This window comes from Rattus norvegicus, chromosome 18, assembly GCF_021556685.1.
Source record: "Rattus norvegicus strain SHRSP/BbbUtx chromosome 18, alternate assembly SHRSP_T2T, whole genome shotgun sequence".
NCBI classification, from domain to species: Eukaryota; Metazoa; Chordata; class Mammalia; order Rodentia; family Muridae; genus Rattus; species Rattus norvegicus.
In genome coordinates, this window is record NC_141551.1 from 45,398,662 (window position 1) to 45,416,327 (window position 17,666).

The 17,666-nt window shown below is 40.2% G+C and overlaps 1 protein-coding gene across 1 annotated transcript in view; it reads left to right on the forward strand.

Annotated features, from left to right (window-relative positions):
- Hsd17b4 (hydroxysteroid (17-beta) dehydrogenase 4) overlaps positions 1 to 17,666 on the forward strand; it is a 90,605-nt gene that overhangs the window by 55,236 nt on the left and 17,703 nt on the right. The window contains 8 exon segments of the mRNA NM_024392.2: positions 4,611 to 4,682; positions 5,904 to 6,007; positions 7,298 to 7,363; positions 10,629 to 10,698; positions 11,748 to 11,854; positions 12,996 to 13,082; positions 15,802 to 15,888; positions 17,087 to 17,225. Of these exon segments, the coding sequence (NP_077368.2) occupies positions 4,611 to 4,682; positions 5,904 to 6,007; positions 7,298 to 7,363; positions 10,629 to 10,698; positions 11,748 to 11,854; positions 12,996 to 13,082; positions 15,802 to 15,888; positions 17,087 to 17,225 (732 nt within the window).

A 17,666-nucleotide genomic window follows, 5' to 3' on the forward strand; every position in this document is an offset into this window, starting at 1 on the left:
TCTGTATATGTATGGGCCACATGTGGGGCAGGCTCTGAATGGGTGCTCCTTCAGTCTCTGTTTTAATCTTTGCCTCTCTCTTCCCTGCCAAGGGTATTCTTGTTCCCCTTTTAAAGAAGGAGTGAAGCATTCACATTTTGATCATCCGTCTTGAGTTTCGTTTGTTCTAGGGATCTAGGGTAATTCAAGCATTTGGGCTAATAGCCACTTATCAATGAGTGCATACCATGTATGTCTTTCTGTGATTGGGTTAGCTCACTCAGGATGATATTTTCCAGTTCCAACCATTTGCCTATGAATTTCATAAAGTCATTGTTTTTGATAGCTGAGTAATATTCCATTGTGTAGATGTACCACATTTTCTGTATCCATTCCTCTGTTGAAGGGCATCTGGGTTCTTTCCAGCTTCTGGCTATTATAAATAAGGCTGCTATGAAGTTTTCTTCTTAGTACTGCTTTCATTGTGTCCCATAAGTTTGGTAATGTTGTATCTTCATGTTCATTAAATTCTAAGAAGTCTTTAATTTCTTTATTTCTTCCTTGACCAAGTTGTCATCGAGTAGAGCATAGTTCAACTTCCATGTATATTTGGGCTTTCTGTCTTTATTATTATTGAAGACCAGTCAGATCACCAGTGCATGGTGATCTGATAGGATGCATGGAATTATTTCTATCTTCCTGTATTTGTGAGGCTTGTTTTGTTGCCGATTATATGATCAATTTTGGAGAAGGTTCCATGAGGTGCTGAGAAGAAAGTATATCCTTTTGTTTTAGGATGGAATGCTCTATAAATATCTGTTAAATCCATTTGGCTCATGACTTATCTTAGTAGGTCTATGTTTCTGTTTAATTTGTTTCCATGATCTGTCCAGTGATGAGAGTGGGATGTTGAAATCTCCTACTATTATTGTGTGATTTCCGATGTGTGCTTTGAGCTTTAGTAAGGTTTCTTTTATGAGTGTAGGTGCCCTTGCATTTGGAGCATAGATATTTAGGAGTGAGAGTTCATCTTGGTGGATTTTTCCTTTGATGACTATCAAGTGTCCTTTTTTATCATTTTTAATGACTTTTGGTTGAAAGTCAATTTTATTTGATATTAGAATGACAACTCCAGCTTATTTCTTCTGGCCATTTGCTTGGAAAATTGTTTTCCAGCCATTTTCTCTGAGGTAGTGTCTGTCTTTATCTCTGAGGTGTGTTTCCTGCATGCAGCAAAATGCTGGGTCCTCTTTATGTATCCAGTCTGTTAGTCTATGTCTTTTTATTGGGGAATTGAGTGTGTTGATATTGAGAGATATTAAGGAATAGTGATTGTTACTTCCTGTTATTTTCATTGTTAGAGGTGGAATTATGTTTCTTTGTCTCTCTTTTAGTTTTGTTGCAAGGAAATTATATTCTTGCTTTCTCTACATTGTAATTTCTTTCCTTTTGTTGGAGTTTTCCATCTATTATCCTTTGTAGGGCTGGATTTGTAGAAAGATATTGCATAAATTTGGTTTTGTCATGGAATATCTTGGTTTCTCCATCTATTTTAATTGAGAGTTTTGCTGGATACAATAACTTGGGCTGGCATTTTTGTTATCTTAGGGTCTGTATGACATCTGTCCAGGATCTTCTGGCTTTCATAGTCTCTGGTGAGAAGTCTGGTGTAATTCTTATAGGTCTGCCTTCATATGTCTCTTGGCCTTTTTCCCTCACTGCTTTTAATATTCTTTCTTTGTTTTGTGCATTTGGTGTTTTAACTATTATGTGATGGGAGGAATTTCTCTTCTGGTCCACTCTATTTGGAGTTCTGTAGGCTTCTTATATGTTTATGGGCATCTCTTTCTTTAGGTTAGGGAAGTTTTCTTCTATACTTTTGTTGAATATATTTACTGGCCCTTTAAGTTGTGAGTCTTCACTTTCTTCTACATCTTTTATCCTTAGGTTTGATCTTCTCATTGTGTCCTGGATTTCCTGTTTTTGGGCTTGGCGCTTTTTGCATTTTATATTATCTTTGACAGTTGTGTCGATGTATTCTATGGTATCTTCTGCCCCTGAGATTCTCTCTTTTATCTCCTGTATTCTGTTGGTGATGCTTGTATCTACGGCTCCTTGTTTCTTCCTTTGGTTTTCTATATCCAGGGTTGTCTCCCTTTGTGCTTTCTTTATTGTTTCTATTTCCATTTTCAATTTGTTCACCTGTTTGGTTGTATTTTCCTGTGATTCTTTCAGGGATTTTTGTGTTTCCTCTCTTAGGAGTTCTACTTGTTTACTTGTGTTTTCCTGCATTTCTCTAAGGGAGTTCTTTATGTCTTTCTTCAAGTCCTCCATCATTATCAAAAAATGTGATTTTAAATCTAAGTGTGGCTTTTCTGGTGTGTTTGGATATCCAATATTTTCTTTGGTGGGAGAACTGGGCTCTGATGATGCCAAGTAGTCTTGGTTTCTGTTGCTTAGGTTCCTGCGCTTGCCTCTAGCCATTGGGTTGTCACTGGTGTTTGCTTGTCTTGCTGTTTCTGGGAGTGACTTGACCCTGCTGTAGGCCTCTGTGTCAGCACTCCTGTAGAACTGTTTTTCTGTTTTCTTTCAGCCTTTCCTGAGAACAGGTGCTCTGATTTCAGGTGTGTCAGCTCTCCTGAAGACTGTCTTCCAGCTCTAGGTGCTAGGCGCTGGCAGGAATCAAAGGGTTCTGCCCCGATTGCTCATGTAGGACCTTGGACCCCGAGGGCATAGTTGGCACTATGTGATTCCCTCTTGTGTCTGGACCATGGGCAGAGCGTATTCTCCTCTGACTTCTCAGGAGTATCCACATCTCTCCCTTAGTTTTTTTCTTAAACCTTGATATTTTACTAAAATTTGGAGCTTTGTAACTGCTTTTAAGGTGTAGTAGATTTGTTTCAGTATATTGTATAATAAATTTCTAGTCTGTTTATTTAGTCAGAGACAATATCCAGTTTGTGGTGACTATGGAATACTTACCATTTCTAAGGCATAGTATTAGGCATTAGATGCTTTTTTTCCTTTAACCTGGCTGTATGTTGGAATTATCTGAACTATTATATTACCTGCTATTTTATTGAAATATAAATTCTGCACCCAAGCTCTCTAGATCCTGCGTGTGTGTGTGTGTGTGTGTGTGTGTGTGTGTGTGTGTGTGTGTGTAGAGGTTCTTCTTTCATGGTTCACCTGTACCCAGCGTAGTGTGTTCATTTGGGGAACCATCGTTAAAATAAGTATATGTGTCTTAAATATTGCCCGTAGGTACATACTCCCAATGATTACAGTTATACACTGATATGAATAATGGGTAATACTTTTCTTGATTTCTTTTATATCTTTAGTCTCAAGTTGTATTTCTTGTCAGTTCTTTGTCTTTAGTCATGTCTATGTGTATTTGGTAGTTTTAAAATTACTCTTAGGAAATATGGATACTGAAAATTTAAGTTGAGAGCCAGGCATGGTGGTACCACATTCATCCTCACACTCTGGAGGTAGAAGCTTTCAGGGAAACTGAAAACAGTTCTTCCTCCCTTAAGGACCAGTTGGGTAGTACAGCAAGATTTGAGAATACAGAGAGACAGAGACAAGAAGGGTTGCCACAGGGACTTGAAATTCAGGTAAAGAAGTTCAGACTCCATTCTGAAGGTAGCAGGGGTTTATAGAGGACTCAGAAACCATTGGTTTTGGAAAGCATCGCTCTTTGTAATACTGTTATAATTTCCCACCTCCCACCCTTAGATACTTAGGAAGTTATTTGTTTCTCTGTGAATCTGGAGTCTTCTCTTTCTGTTCATTGAATTCCCACTCTTGCCAGCTTTGTTTCTCCCTCATGTAGGTGTCCTCTGCCTCCATTCCTGTTCTACTAGGAGCTTTCTCCTCTCTGCAGCCATAGTGCAGAAAATGTGTTTGCTATTTTCCTGTTAAATTCCTAAATAGCTATCCTCAGACTTTGGGATTAACTTAAAAAGTACTATCTCAGTTGTTCAAGTATCAACAGGGATGTGCTATCTGTGAATCACAGCTGACGCTCATGTTGTGTGGCTTAGGGGCAGGGCGTTAATTCCAGTTGTGTAGAAAAAAAAAAAAAGAGAGAGAGAAAAGCAGGCTTTAAAAAAATTAATGTTTTTCCTCGGCAGTTTCATACTTATATATAAATACTCTCCCTCTCTTCCCTTTCCTCCCTACTTACCCTTCCCAACTGCCTCTGTCCCACAAGGTTCCACCGCTGCTGTTTGCCACGGTGTCGGCTTTTGTTCTTCTCACCCACAGAGTTTACCCAGTTAAATGAGGAACAAAGAGTTCAGAAAAAGAATGCTTACAAAGTGTTTCACAGAAGCCATAGAGATTTGAGATTTGAGAAGGAATGGGGCAAAGGGGACTGGTGCTTACCCAGTATTTGGATGACAATTAGACCTTCCAAGAGGAGTTGCTATATTAATTTTCAAATTCTTATATCAGAAATATTCATGTTTCAAATGTAGCAATTTAAATGCTGTGTATACACAATTTCTTTTTTTAGTATTTAAGGGAAATATTTAAAACTATAATTTTTTTTAACTTTGCTGAATCAAGTGAAAAGCCTGGTAAATTCTGTGGTGTTTTAATTATTTATCTTACTTTAATTTTAGGGGAATTAAAATGTGAAGCAGTTATTGCTGACATCCTGGATAAAGGCTCTGGCATAGTGATTGTTATGGACGGTAACAGTTTTAATTCTTACAATAATGTCATTAGACTGATAGGCTTTTCATGTAATGTTTACCACAGAGATCGATTCAGAAGTTTGTATTCATTTTATAGTTTGTAAGAAAGCTAAGTAAGCAGTTTAAATTTTCATGGGTTTGCTAAGAAAAATAAGGGAGGAGGGCAGTAGATTGGGGCTGAGAGGCTAGGGCACGTGGGACGTGCCAGTGGGTGAGACAGCCTAACTTAGGCCCAGGTGGGAGACACGTGACCTAGCGCCAGTCACAGGAAGAGTTATCCTCCTGTGGTAGAGTGGTGTAGCTGGGCGGTGTTAATGAAGCTTTTCTCTTGTTAGCTATTTGGAACGTGATTATTCTACATTGTAGTTGGGTTTCTAGACTGTTGGACTCATCATATGGTTTGAACACTGGATCCACATTTTATCTGTGGGACAAAAGGGCTTATAGTAGTTTATAACAGTAGGAAAAAATTTATTGAGTTTTCAATAAGTGTTGAGTTAATAGAGTGCTGGTTACTAAACATAAAGACATAGTGCAAAAGCTTAAGCTTAAGAAAGTAGTAGAGGTGTAAAGTTTGCTACTGAGAGCAGTGGAAATGCCTGCTCTACCTGGTGGTGGTTCTGCGGTGAATACTGGAGACCATGCCAGTACTCCTGGACTTACCATGGGGCTGCATCAGTAAACACAGTGTAAGGTGAAATACCGTTGATACAAAAATGCATTAAAAGCCATGGATTGGTTGAACATGATAATGCTCTCTGCACTCGGAGGAACCTTTTTGTATTGGGAACTGTTCTTTCCAGGGATAGAGTGGGGAACAAAGGGAGCGGAATGGCCTTCTCTGGGCGGCTCGTCCCCCCAGGGGCTCTTCTGTCCCCATCCCTGCTCACTGGCTCTTTAGGTCCAGCTTGAGTGTGGTAGCTTAAATTTTCAAGAGGAATTGTTTGGAATATTTGTAGCAGATAAAAAATTGATATTGGTAGTAGTTAGAAGGTTTAAAAAAAACCCCACTGTTCACAGTAAAGGGATGGGGAGGCTCTTCTTGCCTTCAGAGACTGCAGCAGAACTGTGTAAACCCCTACAATCACTGTAGTGCGGGCTTAGCTCTGTCCGCATTTTATTTTTGAAACCATTAAAGGAATTGGCAAACAAGCCTATCTTCATTACCTAGGCAAATCTTCGTGTAATAATCGTTTTTCCCCTTTGCTTCTTTTGTAGTCTACTCTTATTCTGGCAAGGAACTTATATGCTATAATCAGTTCTCTGTCTTCGTTGTTGGCTCTGGAGGCTTTGGTGGAAAACGGACATCAGAAAAACTCAAAGTAAGACTTTTTTTAAGGTTTTATATTTGTACATCTTTATGCATATTATAGCAGTTCAGTTTATGTGTTCAATGTGTAAGGCATAAGATCATTTGCATATCCTCAAACATCGATTGTTTTGTATGTACTGGGAATTTCATGCTCTTGATGTAGATTATTTGACTTGTACCACTACTACTGACTTGGCCACACTAGCCGGTTCTTGATGGAGGATGATGACTTTGACCATCTCTTTCCCGTCTGATGACCACTGTCTACTTTCATTTCTTTAAGAGATTACTTGTAAATATGTATATGTATGTGTGGGTATGTGCATGTGTCCTTCTGTCATGGTGGTGCTGGAAACCAAGTGTTAGTCCCCTGCAAGAGCAGCATGTATGCTATCTGCTGAGCTGCCTCTCCAGCCCCACCTCTTTTGATTTTTTAAAGATTTACGTCTAATTCTATAGAGCAGGTTGACTTCAGACTTGTAGCCATCTTCCTGCCTCAGCTTCCCCAGAGTGAGCCTCCACAACCAGCATTCTGCATTCTTCTACAAGACTGACTTCCTAGTTTATGCATGAGTTTTCTGTGGTGGCATTCCCTACTCCCCACCTACCCATTCTCCTCCCTACTTACTGAAGAAGTAGCTTCTTCCCTTGTGGCCTTTTAGGATTATGCTTTTTGGGGTTTGTGGGATAAAGTTGATAATGTCTTAGCTGGGCATTTCATAATGAAAAATTATCAACACTGTAATTAGAAAATCTGACTTTACTGTATAAAATTTATGTAATAGCGACAATATTTTATTCCATATAAAGAACTAAAACATTGACATAGCTGTTGGACTGTAATACAGTGTGACTCTGACTGCAGGGATCTGATGTCTGGGCCTCTATGTGTGCCTGCATTCCTGTGCCTCCTCCCTCATAATCAATAATACAAACTGAACTTTAAAAACGTGATAAACTGTATTACTTTGTTAACATGGCAAATTAAGATATATAAATTGTTTAATTCTCAGAGTTGTCATCATCTTTTTATATAGGAAAAACTATCTTTGTCCTCTGTGGCCTGGAGAATGGTTCTGATAATGTTTCTTATAATGAAAAGAATAATTTCAGGGAAATTATAATTTATGAAAAGCTAGGAGTTATGAAATTTCAAATGTCATTTTCCTTAGAACATAAAACATAAAAAAAACCCCTCTATCCAGTTTGCATAGTTTATTGACACATGATCGCTTATTGGATGTCAGTTTTGCAAGAGAATCACATACATTTAAGTTGACACACAGTATCTTGATTTCAGGCAGCTGTAGCCGTACCAAGTCGGCCTCCAGATGCTGTACTGAGAGATACCACTTCACTGAATCAGGTGAGAGGAGCTAGTCCCCCTGGCTGATGATACTGCTCTGTTGCAGCTGGACATCCTATACTTTTGTGTGTCTTTAGTGGAGTAACTCAGGCATCTTATTCCAAGCAATGGAAAATTAAACACCAGGCTTTGATTTCTAGAATAAGTTCTCAGAGGAGGGTCATCCTTTGGAGTGATCTGAAGAAGGGCTTGCAGGTAATGATTGGCTTTGCAGAAAGGTGGTCTCTGGATGCTCCCTCCTCTGAGATGAAGGGCTGCAGTTTGTCAGGGAAGAGGCTGAGGGGTAATGAGAGCAGAGTGTAGGTGGAGAGAAGCATGGTGCATGAGAAATGAGGCCAGATTTATGCTGGCGAGTTATGGAGGACAGAGTGTGTGAGCAGACCTGTGCCAAAGGTGGAACTTGTGCATGAGCATCATGCCGGGTTTTATGTATCTAACTTTTTAGTCACAAGGAAACTGGCAACGGTGTAGTTTAGCCTACAAATGTCACTTCTCATAGGCTGTTTAAATGTTCACAGGAGAGTTTTCTCACTGCTTGACTATACAAGTAAAACAGATGTTTCCTGGAAAATAAAGATTTCTAGGCATTGATGCATGGAAAAGACCAACAGTAAACAGCTCTCAGTACCAGGCATTGTGTTTGAGAATGAGAAGCAAACTAGTTTCACCAGACACATGTCTAATGCTAATTATACTGTTAGGATTTCAGTTATTACTAAGTAGGTTGTACTTTTTGTTAAAATGTAATTGTTAATATTTTACAAAATGTTTCCATGCTAAATTGAAAGCAAGTATGACCCCAGAATCAGGTCTTCTCTTGGGGAACCCTTTCAGATTTAGGCCATCTCTTTTGGGGGCTAAAAAAAAATTAAAAATATCGCAGATACTTGGTAGGACTATCTAGGTTAGTTGCACAGCTCCCAGAAAATGCTAATTGTCAATAAGTAGCCCTGAGATAGATCCTGCTCAAATCTTGGGGTTTCAAGATGAAGAAAGTAATCTTGAGGGCTGAAAGACAATGATGAAGTAACTTTACACAGAAGATAATTAGACAGGCGTCGGATTCCTCCAGAGCAGAAAATGATGGGGCACCATTCTCAAGAAGTCAATGTCCTTGTAAAAGAACATTCCCCATGGAGGAGCTTTATCTAATAGAGGTGACTAAGAAACACTGATAAAAGTCTGGAAGTAGCCAAGTACAAACTGATGCCTAGGCTAGCGACTGGAAGAGCAGAAGTGACACATAGCGTTAGGAGCTCTGAGAAAGTACAAGCGAGGCATCCCTGTAGGAGCCATGAGAGGCCTGTGGATGGGAGGTGAAAGATATCAAGGAAAACTAAACACGAGTTAGGAATAGGTTGAGAAACTGAGGAAGAACAATGAAAAAGAAAATGCAGGGACCTGGAGAGGTGGCTTGGGTTAAGAGCACCAGCTGCTCTTCCAGAGGACCCAGGTTCAATTCCCAGCTCCTATAGATATGACAGCTCACAACTGTGTGTGACTCCAGTTCCAGGGGATCCAGTACACCTTCTGGCTTTTGTGGGCACAAGGCACAACATACAAGCAGCCAAAGTGCTCATAGGCATACAATAAAAACCAACATCTAAGAAAAAGAGTGAAAACAGGGGCCAGAGCTGAAAGGACAGGGATTGAGTATGGAGAAAAGACAGAAAACGATCCAGTCACTGGCTGGAGAGATCTGTATAGTTAGAACAGCAGCGAGCACAACACTGAGGACCCGTCGACCTCTGTGCACGCCGTCCATACGGCCTATGGCTTGCTTCAGGGATTACTACTTTGGAGCTGGAACATTCTTTCCCCATAGCAAAGGTGCATTGCTAACTCCTTAATGGAGGGTGTTTTAGGAGTACTGCAGGGAAGTGCTTTACTTTGAAAAGGATTTTTAGCTTTCTGTATCCTGCAGGACCTCAGATTCTCTTGTAGGATATTTTTGTTTGATCCTCTTCTCCAAAAGTGAGGAGCTTCTTGGGCTTCCATCCATCTGCAGTCATGTGGGTTTCCAGTGTTCATTTACATTGTTGCTAAAATCTTGTAAAATGCATTAGAGATTGCTAACGTTCATGAGGCAATACCATGAGTTGTATCTCCTTTGATTTCCCCAGTTGTTCTGTGAAAGTGAGCTCTCTTAGCCTCTTTTTTTTTTCTTTTTTTCAGAGCTGGGGACCGAACCCAGGGCCTTGCGCTTGCTAGGCAAGCGCTCTACCACTGAGCCAAATCCCCAACCCCTCTTAGCCTCTTTATTGTTGTTCCTCAATGAGAAACTCAAGGCTCTCCTTGGTGAAGAAATTTGTGCATCACCGATAGCTGGATGTGAACCCAGGCCCCATCATAGCCCATGATGTGGCTTATGTCTGACGACTTCCCTCTGTGGCCCGGGAATGTGTCTTTCTTTCATTGTATACATGATAGTGCATATTTTTCTAGTATACTGCTTTTGAAAAATAACCATTTAGTTTTCTAACACACGTAATCTTGTATTTAGAGAAACATAGTACAGGAAGGAACACTGAGCCACTGAGAAGTGAAAACTTCCTTCTCAGCATGAGACTTAAGGAGTTCCCGAGGCAGACCCCACACTGACTGGAACAGCACTTATAAAAACCATTATATACTCAGCTTCCCTCAGAAGTTCTGCTCCCAGCCCTGGAGAGCATGCTAGTTTGAAAACTTTACAGTTTAAATACCAGAAAGCATGAAGGCTTTCCCTGTTGTTACCTACACTTTTCTGTCAATCCCGCCTGACCTATGTCATTTAGTAGTGTGAAAATCTGAGCTTTGCATGTATGGAGTCACACTGGCAGGCGAGTTGGTTCCTTTTTGTGCATGGGCATATTCAGGATTTAGTGGTAGAGAGATGAAACTTTGTGAGAGGTCTTTGATGTTTATCTGCCAGTATTTTGTCAATAGACTTCAAATTTAAAAAACAAAATAAGAAAATTGGACCAGGTTTTGATTGGCTAAATGAGACTTTAAACCTTCACCTATCCACACCGTTTCCCTTTAGGCAGTGGTGTGTAATTCTTCCCTTTCCTTATTACCTTATCCCTCTCTCTGCTGATGTCAGCAAAGGACCTTATTGAAGCTTAGTTACAGGTAATCTTGGTTTTGTAAAAATTAGCTGTCTTTTAGATCCCAGCCTGGGTGTATGTGCATTATGCGTTTTAATCAGTAGCCGGTCATGCTTCCTGTCCACACTTAGTGCTTCCTCAGCAAACACTGAATACAGTGTACTTTTTCTCTGCAGGCCGCTCTGTACCGCCTCAGTGGAGACTCGAATCCTTTACACATTGACCCGAGCTTTGCGAGCATTGCCGGTGAGTTGTAAATGACGGGAGTCACTGAAAACATTAGCTCAGTTTACTAACTATCCATTTAAAGAAAGTACTACTCAGGGCTGGTAATTTGAATAACATTTAAAAGATAGCTCTCATATTTATTCAAAGGGTTTAGAAAAGTAGGAAATATTCAGAAAATTCTGAGTGGTTCACTTGAAATTCAGATGGTGGAGCGAGGCTTCTACTGCTGGAGTTAGGGCTGCCACTTTGGGGACGGGTGTGAGCTCTCATGAAGAGGTCATTAGGGAAGAACAAAAGCCTGAGAGGCTAGATAGGTATATGCTGTCACCTACTTGGTTTATTTCAAACAAAATGAAATGAACAACAATGCCAACCAACCAGAGCTTCCAGGGACTAAACCACTACCGAAAGTCTATCCATGGACTGACCCTGGGCTCCAACTGCTCATGTAGCAGAGGATAGCCTTGTTGGGGCACCAGTGGAAGGGGAAGCCCTTAGTCCTGCCAAGGTTGGACCCCCAGTTCAGGGGAATGTTGGGGGGGCAGTAAGGGGGGTGGATGGAGAAACACCCGAATAAGGGAGGGGGAGGGGATGGGGAGCTTATGGACAGGAAACCGGGAAAGGGAATAACATTTGACATGTAAGTAAAAAAAAAAAAAAAAAAAATATATATATATATATATATATATCTAATAATAAAAAAAGAAATAGATCTTTGTGTTCCTAGCCTTTGTATATTTATTTCATGTTTTTAAAAAATTTTTTTTTGCTGTTTTTAATTTTTCCTCAGGAAGTACTATTTACAGAACTTTTTACAGTCTCAATATGTAGCCCTGGCTAGCCTGAAACTTGGTATATAGGCCAGGCTGGCTTCGAACTTAGAGAGCTCCACCGACTTCTGTCGCCATTGCTGTGATAAAAGGTGGAGCCATCTTTCCTGGCTTGTTCTGTTTCTTAATACATAGCATAGTTCATATTGCACTTTAAAAGACATTAAAATACTGAATTAAATACATATATTTAGATTTACCACTTTTCGTCTATAAGAATTTTTTAAATTTTCTTAGGTTTTGAGAAACCCATATTACACGGATTATGTACTTTTGGGTTTTCTGCAAGGCATGTTTTACAGCAGTTTGCGGATAATGATGTGTCAAGATTCAAGGCCATTAAGGTATTTGTGTCTTGCGTATTCTTGAGGGGCGGGGGGTTGGGATGGGTTTCTCTATGTAGCACTGGCTGCCCTGGAATTTGTGCTGTAGATCAGGTTGGCCTCAAACTCAGAGATCCGCCTGGCTCTGTCTACTGAGATTAAAGGAAGGTGTGTCACCACCTCCTGGCCTCAGCATGTGTACATGTGTACGTTTGAAGCTCAACCCTTGCCTTAACAAAGATGTCAGGAAGCGGCTGCATCAGAACTCTCATAACAGCACTGGCTGGATTTAGTGTTTTCAGTTTGTGCTGCCGAGTCAATTTCAGGATTTCACTGTTTGCTCGTTTTGTTAGTAAAAAAGGAAAATGTCTCCACCTAACAATATTTTAGGTAAAAAGATATATGCGTGAAAGCCATGCAAAGTAGCTTAGTATATATTTATTAGTTTATGTACAGTGTAAGAGTGAAGATATATTTTCCCTTAATAACACTGTTTTCATGGGTTTCATTTAATCACAATTATTTTCTTTAACTCAGTAATCCATGTATAGATTCACACAGTAACCTAAGTAATCTGATCTAAACCTTTGTTCTGCGTATTCACTGGACCCTTCAGCCCTGATTAATTAGTCTTCTTTGGTTTTTAAATTGTTTGGGTGGCTGCCTGAGTTACTACCTCATAGGATTATGGTTTTGTCTTGAGCAAATGCTGTTTACTGATGCTGCTCTCTCCTTTTCTTTTTTCCAGTGATGAAAATTGAATTTAGGGCTCACATATGCTAGGCAAGCACTCTGCCAGGGAGCTATGTTCCCTGCCCTGATTCTCTTGTTTTGAGAGAAAAGAAATAGCTATGTGTGTGTGCACACGACTCTCAGTGTCTGTGCCTTATTTTCTGTATTTTGGTATCTTCTATAAGCTTAATATATTTAAATCTTTAATATTTTCCTTTTATGCTGACCTCAGAAATTTCCTTGACAAGTAGAGAGTTTCGTTTAAAAAACATCTTTAACGCAAAAACTCTTTTTTTTTTTTTTTTTTTTTTTTTTTGGTTCTTTTTTTCGGAGCTGGGGACCGAACCCAGGGCCTTGCGCTTCCTAGGTAAGCGCTCTACCACTGAGCTAAATCCCCAGCCCCAAAAACTCTTATTTTAATATTTTATAGGTTCGTTTTGCCAAACCAGTGTATCCAGGACAAACTCTACAAACTGAGATGTGGAAGGAAGGAAACAGAATTCATTTTCAAACCAAGGTATGAATCAGAGTTGGGCCTGCTTGCCACACACCACCAGTTTGGGCTAGCATTTTGGTGGTTAGTAATAGGAATCTTTGAGAGAGAAACTTGGGAGTGAGTACTTTTAAAGTTAATGCTGACTTTTAATTGAAGCAGATTCAACATATACCTTTTAAATTCTCTTTCTCTCACTAATGAAAGATTTCAAAGCTTTGCTCAAGAGAATCAGAACAGCAGTTTGTCTATCTAATAGGAAAGGTCTTCTAACCAAATTTTCGCAGAGTTGTAGGAACAGCTATTTGTGTGCTAGAGACCAGTGGAGTTGTAGCCTTTCGTTTTTTTTCCCTGTACAGAAACCATGTGCTCTTGGTAACACAAATATCTATAAACTAACATCTTGTATCCTGGAGCCTGGGCCTAATGAATGGCTGTGAAGACTTGTGTAGACCTAACTAGTGATGCTCAGCACTAAAGGGACGTCCGACATTGTCCGTTACCATCGGTGTAAAGAACAACTTTGTTGCCACAGCCAGCAGCTAATGGCCTTCTGTTGCTCCGCATTGTGTGCAGCGGGCTTGCGTACTCCAGCAGTGACATTAAGCTTTTGCTTATGCAGGTTCTGCAAACACTGTTGTCTTCAGAAGCAACTTCCAATAGCAACTCTATGCAACTGAAATATAAGAAAACCTAGTTTCCTTAGAAAATTTAGATGTTGGTAAAGACTTGTGGGGGGGGGGGGGAGGGCACAGACAGCTTTTTAGCAGCCACACAAAGGCAGCCCCAGGTAGCTCTGCAGCCTCAGTCTCAGGGCTCCTTCTCTGCATTGTTTGCTCCTCTAGGAACTGGTAAGTTGTCGAGTTCTGCTCCAGCACTACTGCCTTCCTGCTGCTGGCAGTGTTTTCATGCATTAGGGACAGCATTTGTTTTATTTTGCAAATGTCTTCTGTGTTAAACCTGTGTAAGCGCTGCCTTATCCTCAGGGGCCAGGGCTCTGATTTTTTTTTTTTTCTTTTTTTCTTTTTTAAATTTAAACAGAATCTCACTCTGTAGCCTAGGTTGCCCTGTTAGAACTTGTGATCCTCCTGCCTCTGCCTTTAAAGTGGTGGCATGGCACACATCGCCAACAAGCCCAGCTCGTGTAGTACCTTAAACTCTGTCCTTTCCCACGGACGCACAGTCTGGCCTCCTCTGCAAACTTACCTCACTTGAAATCTTTGCTTCCTGCTCTTTACTCTCTCAAATGTTTGTGGTAGAGCCAGGGTACTCGGGATGGGTGTTAGGGACTGAACCCAGGGTTGCCCAGTTAGTTAACTACCGTGTACCCCAAGCCATGGAGTTGAGATGTTGTTTGAAAGTTAACACTCACAAATGGGCTGGAATGTAGCCCAGTGACACGGCATTCATCTGTTGTTCACTAGGCCCTGGGTTCAGCCTCTAGCACCATGAAGGAGGGAAGGCAGGCAGGCAAAAGAACGTGGACTCCAAAACTCCTGGACCGTGACACCATATGCTATGTTGAAGGTTTTTAGTTTCATGCAGTCCTGCACAGAACATGTGCAGTTTGTGCGAACTGAAAGAGCGGAGAAACAATGCCTACGTGTAACGCAGTCTTTCCATTTTAGACAACTCTAAAATGCTTTCCGTCTTCAGAGTACTTGCTCCTTCTCTGGTAATTACAGGGATGGAGAAGACTCCTACCTTGACCCCCTCCTTCCCACTGTATTTTAGGAAACATTTTAAGCAATATTTCAGAACTGTATGCTCATGTGCCTACAAAGAACAATTTTCTAAAGTGTATTTTGTTTTTTCCATTAATTGTGCCTGTGCTTTTCACTGTATTTAATTCTTTTTTTTTTTTTAAAGAAAAATTGTTGGAATGTATTTCCCCCTCCTTTCAAGTATGAAGGGAAGTAGTCAAGGGAGATTAGTTAAAATCAAAGTTGCTACCTTCACTTTTAGAAACTTATTATCTATATTGTGATTCCTTTCTTTCTTTTGAGACAGTGTGTTGTAGCACAGCATGTACAGAAATGCGCTCTTAGTTCAGGCTGTCCTTGAACTTGCAGGTCTCTTGCTTTGGCCGTTTGGGCAATAGGGTTACGAGCCTTGGCTTCCAGTATTATTCTTCTGTGAACAGTCATGGGGTGGTAGGAGGCACAGGACTCGGACTGAGAGCTTCTTTAATGGCAGACATAAAAGACTGTTTTTACTTCATCTTATGTGTGCTTCCGACTTGAAATAGCATCCAGAATCATGGTGTTACAAAGACTATGATCTTTCTTAGCCAGCTTTGGTCTAGTCTCTGTATGGGGCTATCATGGCATGCCTTCTACTATGGACAAGAGTGGACCCTTACTCTGACTTCCCCCAGAATATACTCGGGCTTGGGGAAAGAAAATGTTCTTAACCACAGAGCCCTCTCTCCAGCTCCTGTAGTTAGTGTTTTAGGAGATGGGATCTGCTTGTAGTTTTTCTTTTCTTTTTCTCCCTTCTTTAAAGACCATCAGTAGACCTCTATCCAGGTCTAATAACAATTGTATTAATTCAGAAAATATCCATGTCTGTTACTTTATCACACAGACCATTGACTTTTTGTCTCATCTGGCTTTCTGTTTTTTGTTTGCTTGTTTGTTTTTTCATTTCAAAGAGAAGTATGTTTCCTTGAAGTGACTCACGTTTCATAATGGGATGGTAAAGTCAGTGAACTGTGTTCCTTCCCTACTCCACTTCTCCCCAGGTCCAAGAGACTGGAGACATTGTCATTTCCAATGCATATGTGGATCTTGTTCCTACATCTGGAGTTTCCGCTCAGACACCTTCTGAGGTAGGCTGCTTAGGCTGGCACCCAGTGACTTCTGTGTGAGTCACGGTAATGTCACTTTAGGATTGTTCAGGTCACTTCTTTTAGCTATGAAAAGGCTCTTGAAGAAATGACACTAATTTAAAATTGATTGGAATGAAAAATATTCTCACAGCTTAGAGTTTTTAAAATCTTTGCAGAATATTGGAATATTTTAAAGTTGCCTCTTTCAATAAGAGTGAGTCACTCATTTTTAATGAGAAATCTTTACAAGTATTTGGAGAAAAAAAGGTGAAAACTTAAATAACCTATACTTTTTTATTGATGTAAAAGTTTGTATGCAGTGGGGTGGGATTAAAAAAAAAAGTTTGTATGTAGATATGAAGATAACAGCATGTCTCATTTAGTAAAATATTTATATTTTAGTTAGGTTAAGGCTTTTGATAAAAATGTTTGTATTCTATGCCCAAAATATTAACTTAATAATGCTAAGACTTTCATACTCATCACCTTTTTTTCATAAACCATGTTATTTCATAAGTAAAAAGCAATTAACATAAGAATAATCTAAGATCAAAGCCTACGACACCTTATAGTCAGAAAAGATTAAAGGCTTCATGGAATTTACTCCTGTTTTATAAACAAAGAATGATGACCATAACTTGATTACTTGTTCAGTGTTTCTGAGCAGTGACTTACACGTAGGTACACAGTTAGTCAGTTTGTGTGTGGGGTGGTTGGGTACACTGACCTGAGTAGGCACTCGTGTGACTTTGTCTTCCTCAGTTGCTTCTCCCCTTTATCTTTAGACAGGGCCCATCACTGGGCCTGGGGCTGACCATGTCAGCTGGACCAGCTTCCCAGAGCGCCCCTGAGCGCCTTGCTGTGCTGGGAAGCCAGTCTGATTCCCACTGCTGGCTTACGTCATGTATCGCCACACGGCATTTAACACCTGTTTGGGATTCAAATCAGGACCTTATGGTTACAGAAGAGGCTTTTTACCCCTGCACCAAAGTATTGTTTTAAAATTACGGTAAACATTTTCTGGTAGGGTAAACCAGTTCTGGGCAGTATACTATGAGGAAAGTGTGAAATAAGCCTGTGTGAAAAAAACAACAGTTCAGCTCTGGTATTTATGAGCAGGTTAAAAGTCACTTTTAGTGCATGTATCTGTAATAAGTTCTTTGTGAAGTTTTCAAATAAAATTTCCTCTCTTTGTCAGGGTGGAGCACTGCAGAGTGCTCTTGTATTTGGGGAAATAGGTCGACGCCTCAAGGATGTTGGACGTGAGGTGGTAAAGAAAGTAAATGCTGTATTTGAATGGCATATCACGAAAAATGGGAATGTTGCAGCCAAGTGGAGTAAGTGATATTCATGACTTTTTATTATTCTAAGGTGACTTTTGGTGGAGATAAAGTATGTTTTATAAGTAATAATAGCCTCTTTGAAAGCAGGTGAATCTGAGCTACATAGTTTTGTTTTTGTTTTCCATGTCTCAGGACATTCAAAGGCTTACTTTTTTTTCTTAAATTACATATGTCATCATTTGTCAATCTCTCTCTCTCTCTCTCTCTCTCTCTCTCTCTCTCTCACACACACACACACACACACACACACACACACACACACACACACACAGAGTGCACTCTACTTATTCATTTCCACCGCAGCTGTTAACCTCTCCTCCTCCCTGCCTGCACACCATGTTGGTAGAGTGCTGGTGCAGATTCCTTAATGAATATGTGTGTGTTCGGGTTTTTATTTGATAGCTATTGAGAGAGTGCGTTTAGTGCTGAAGATGT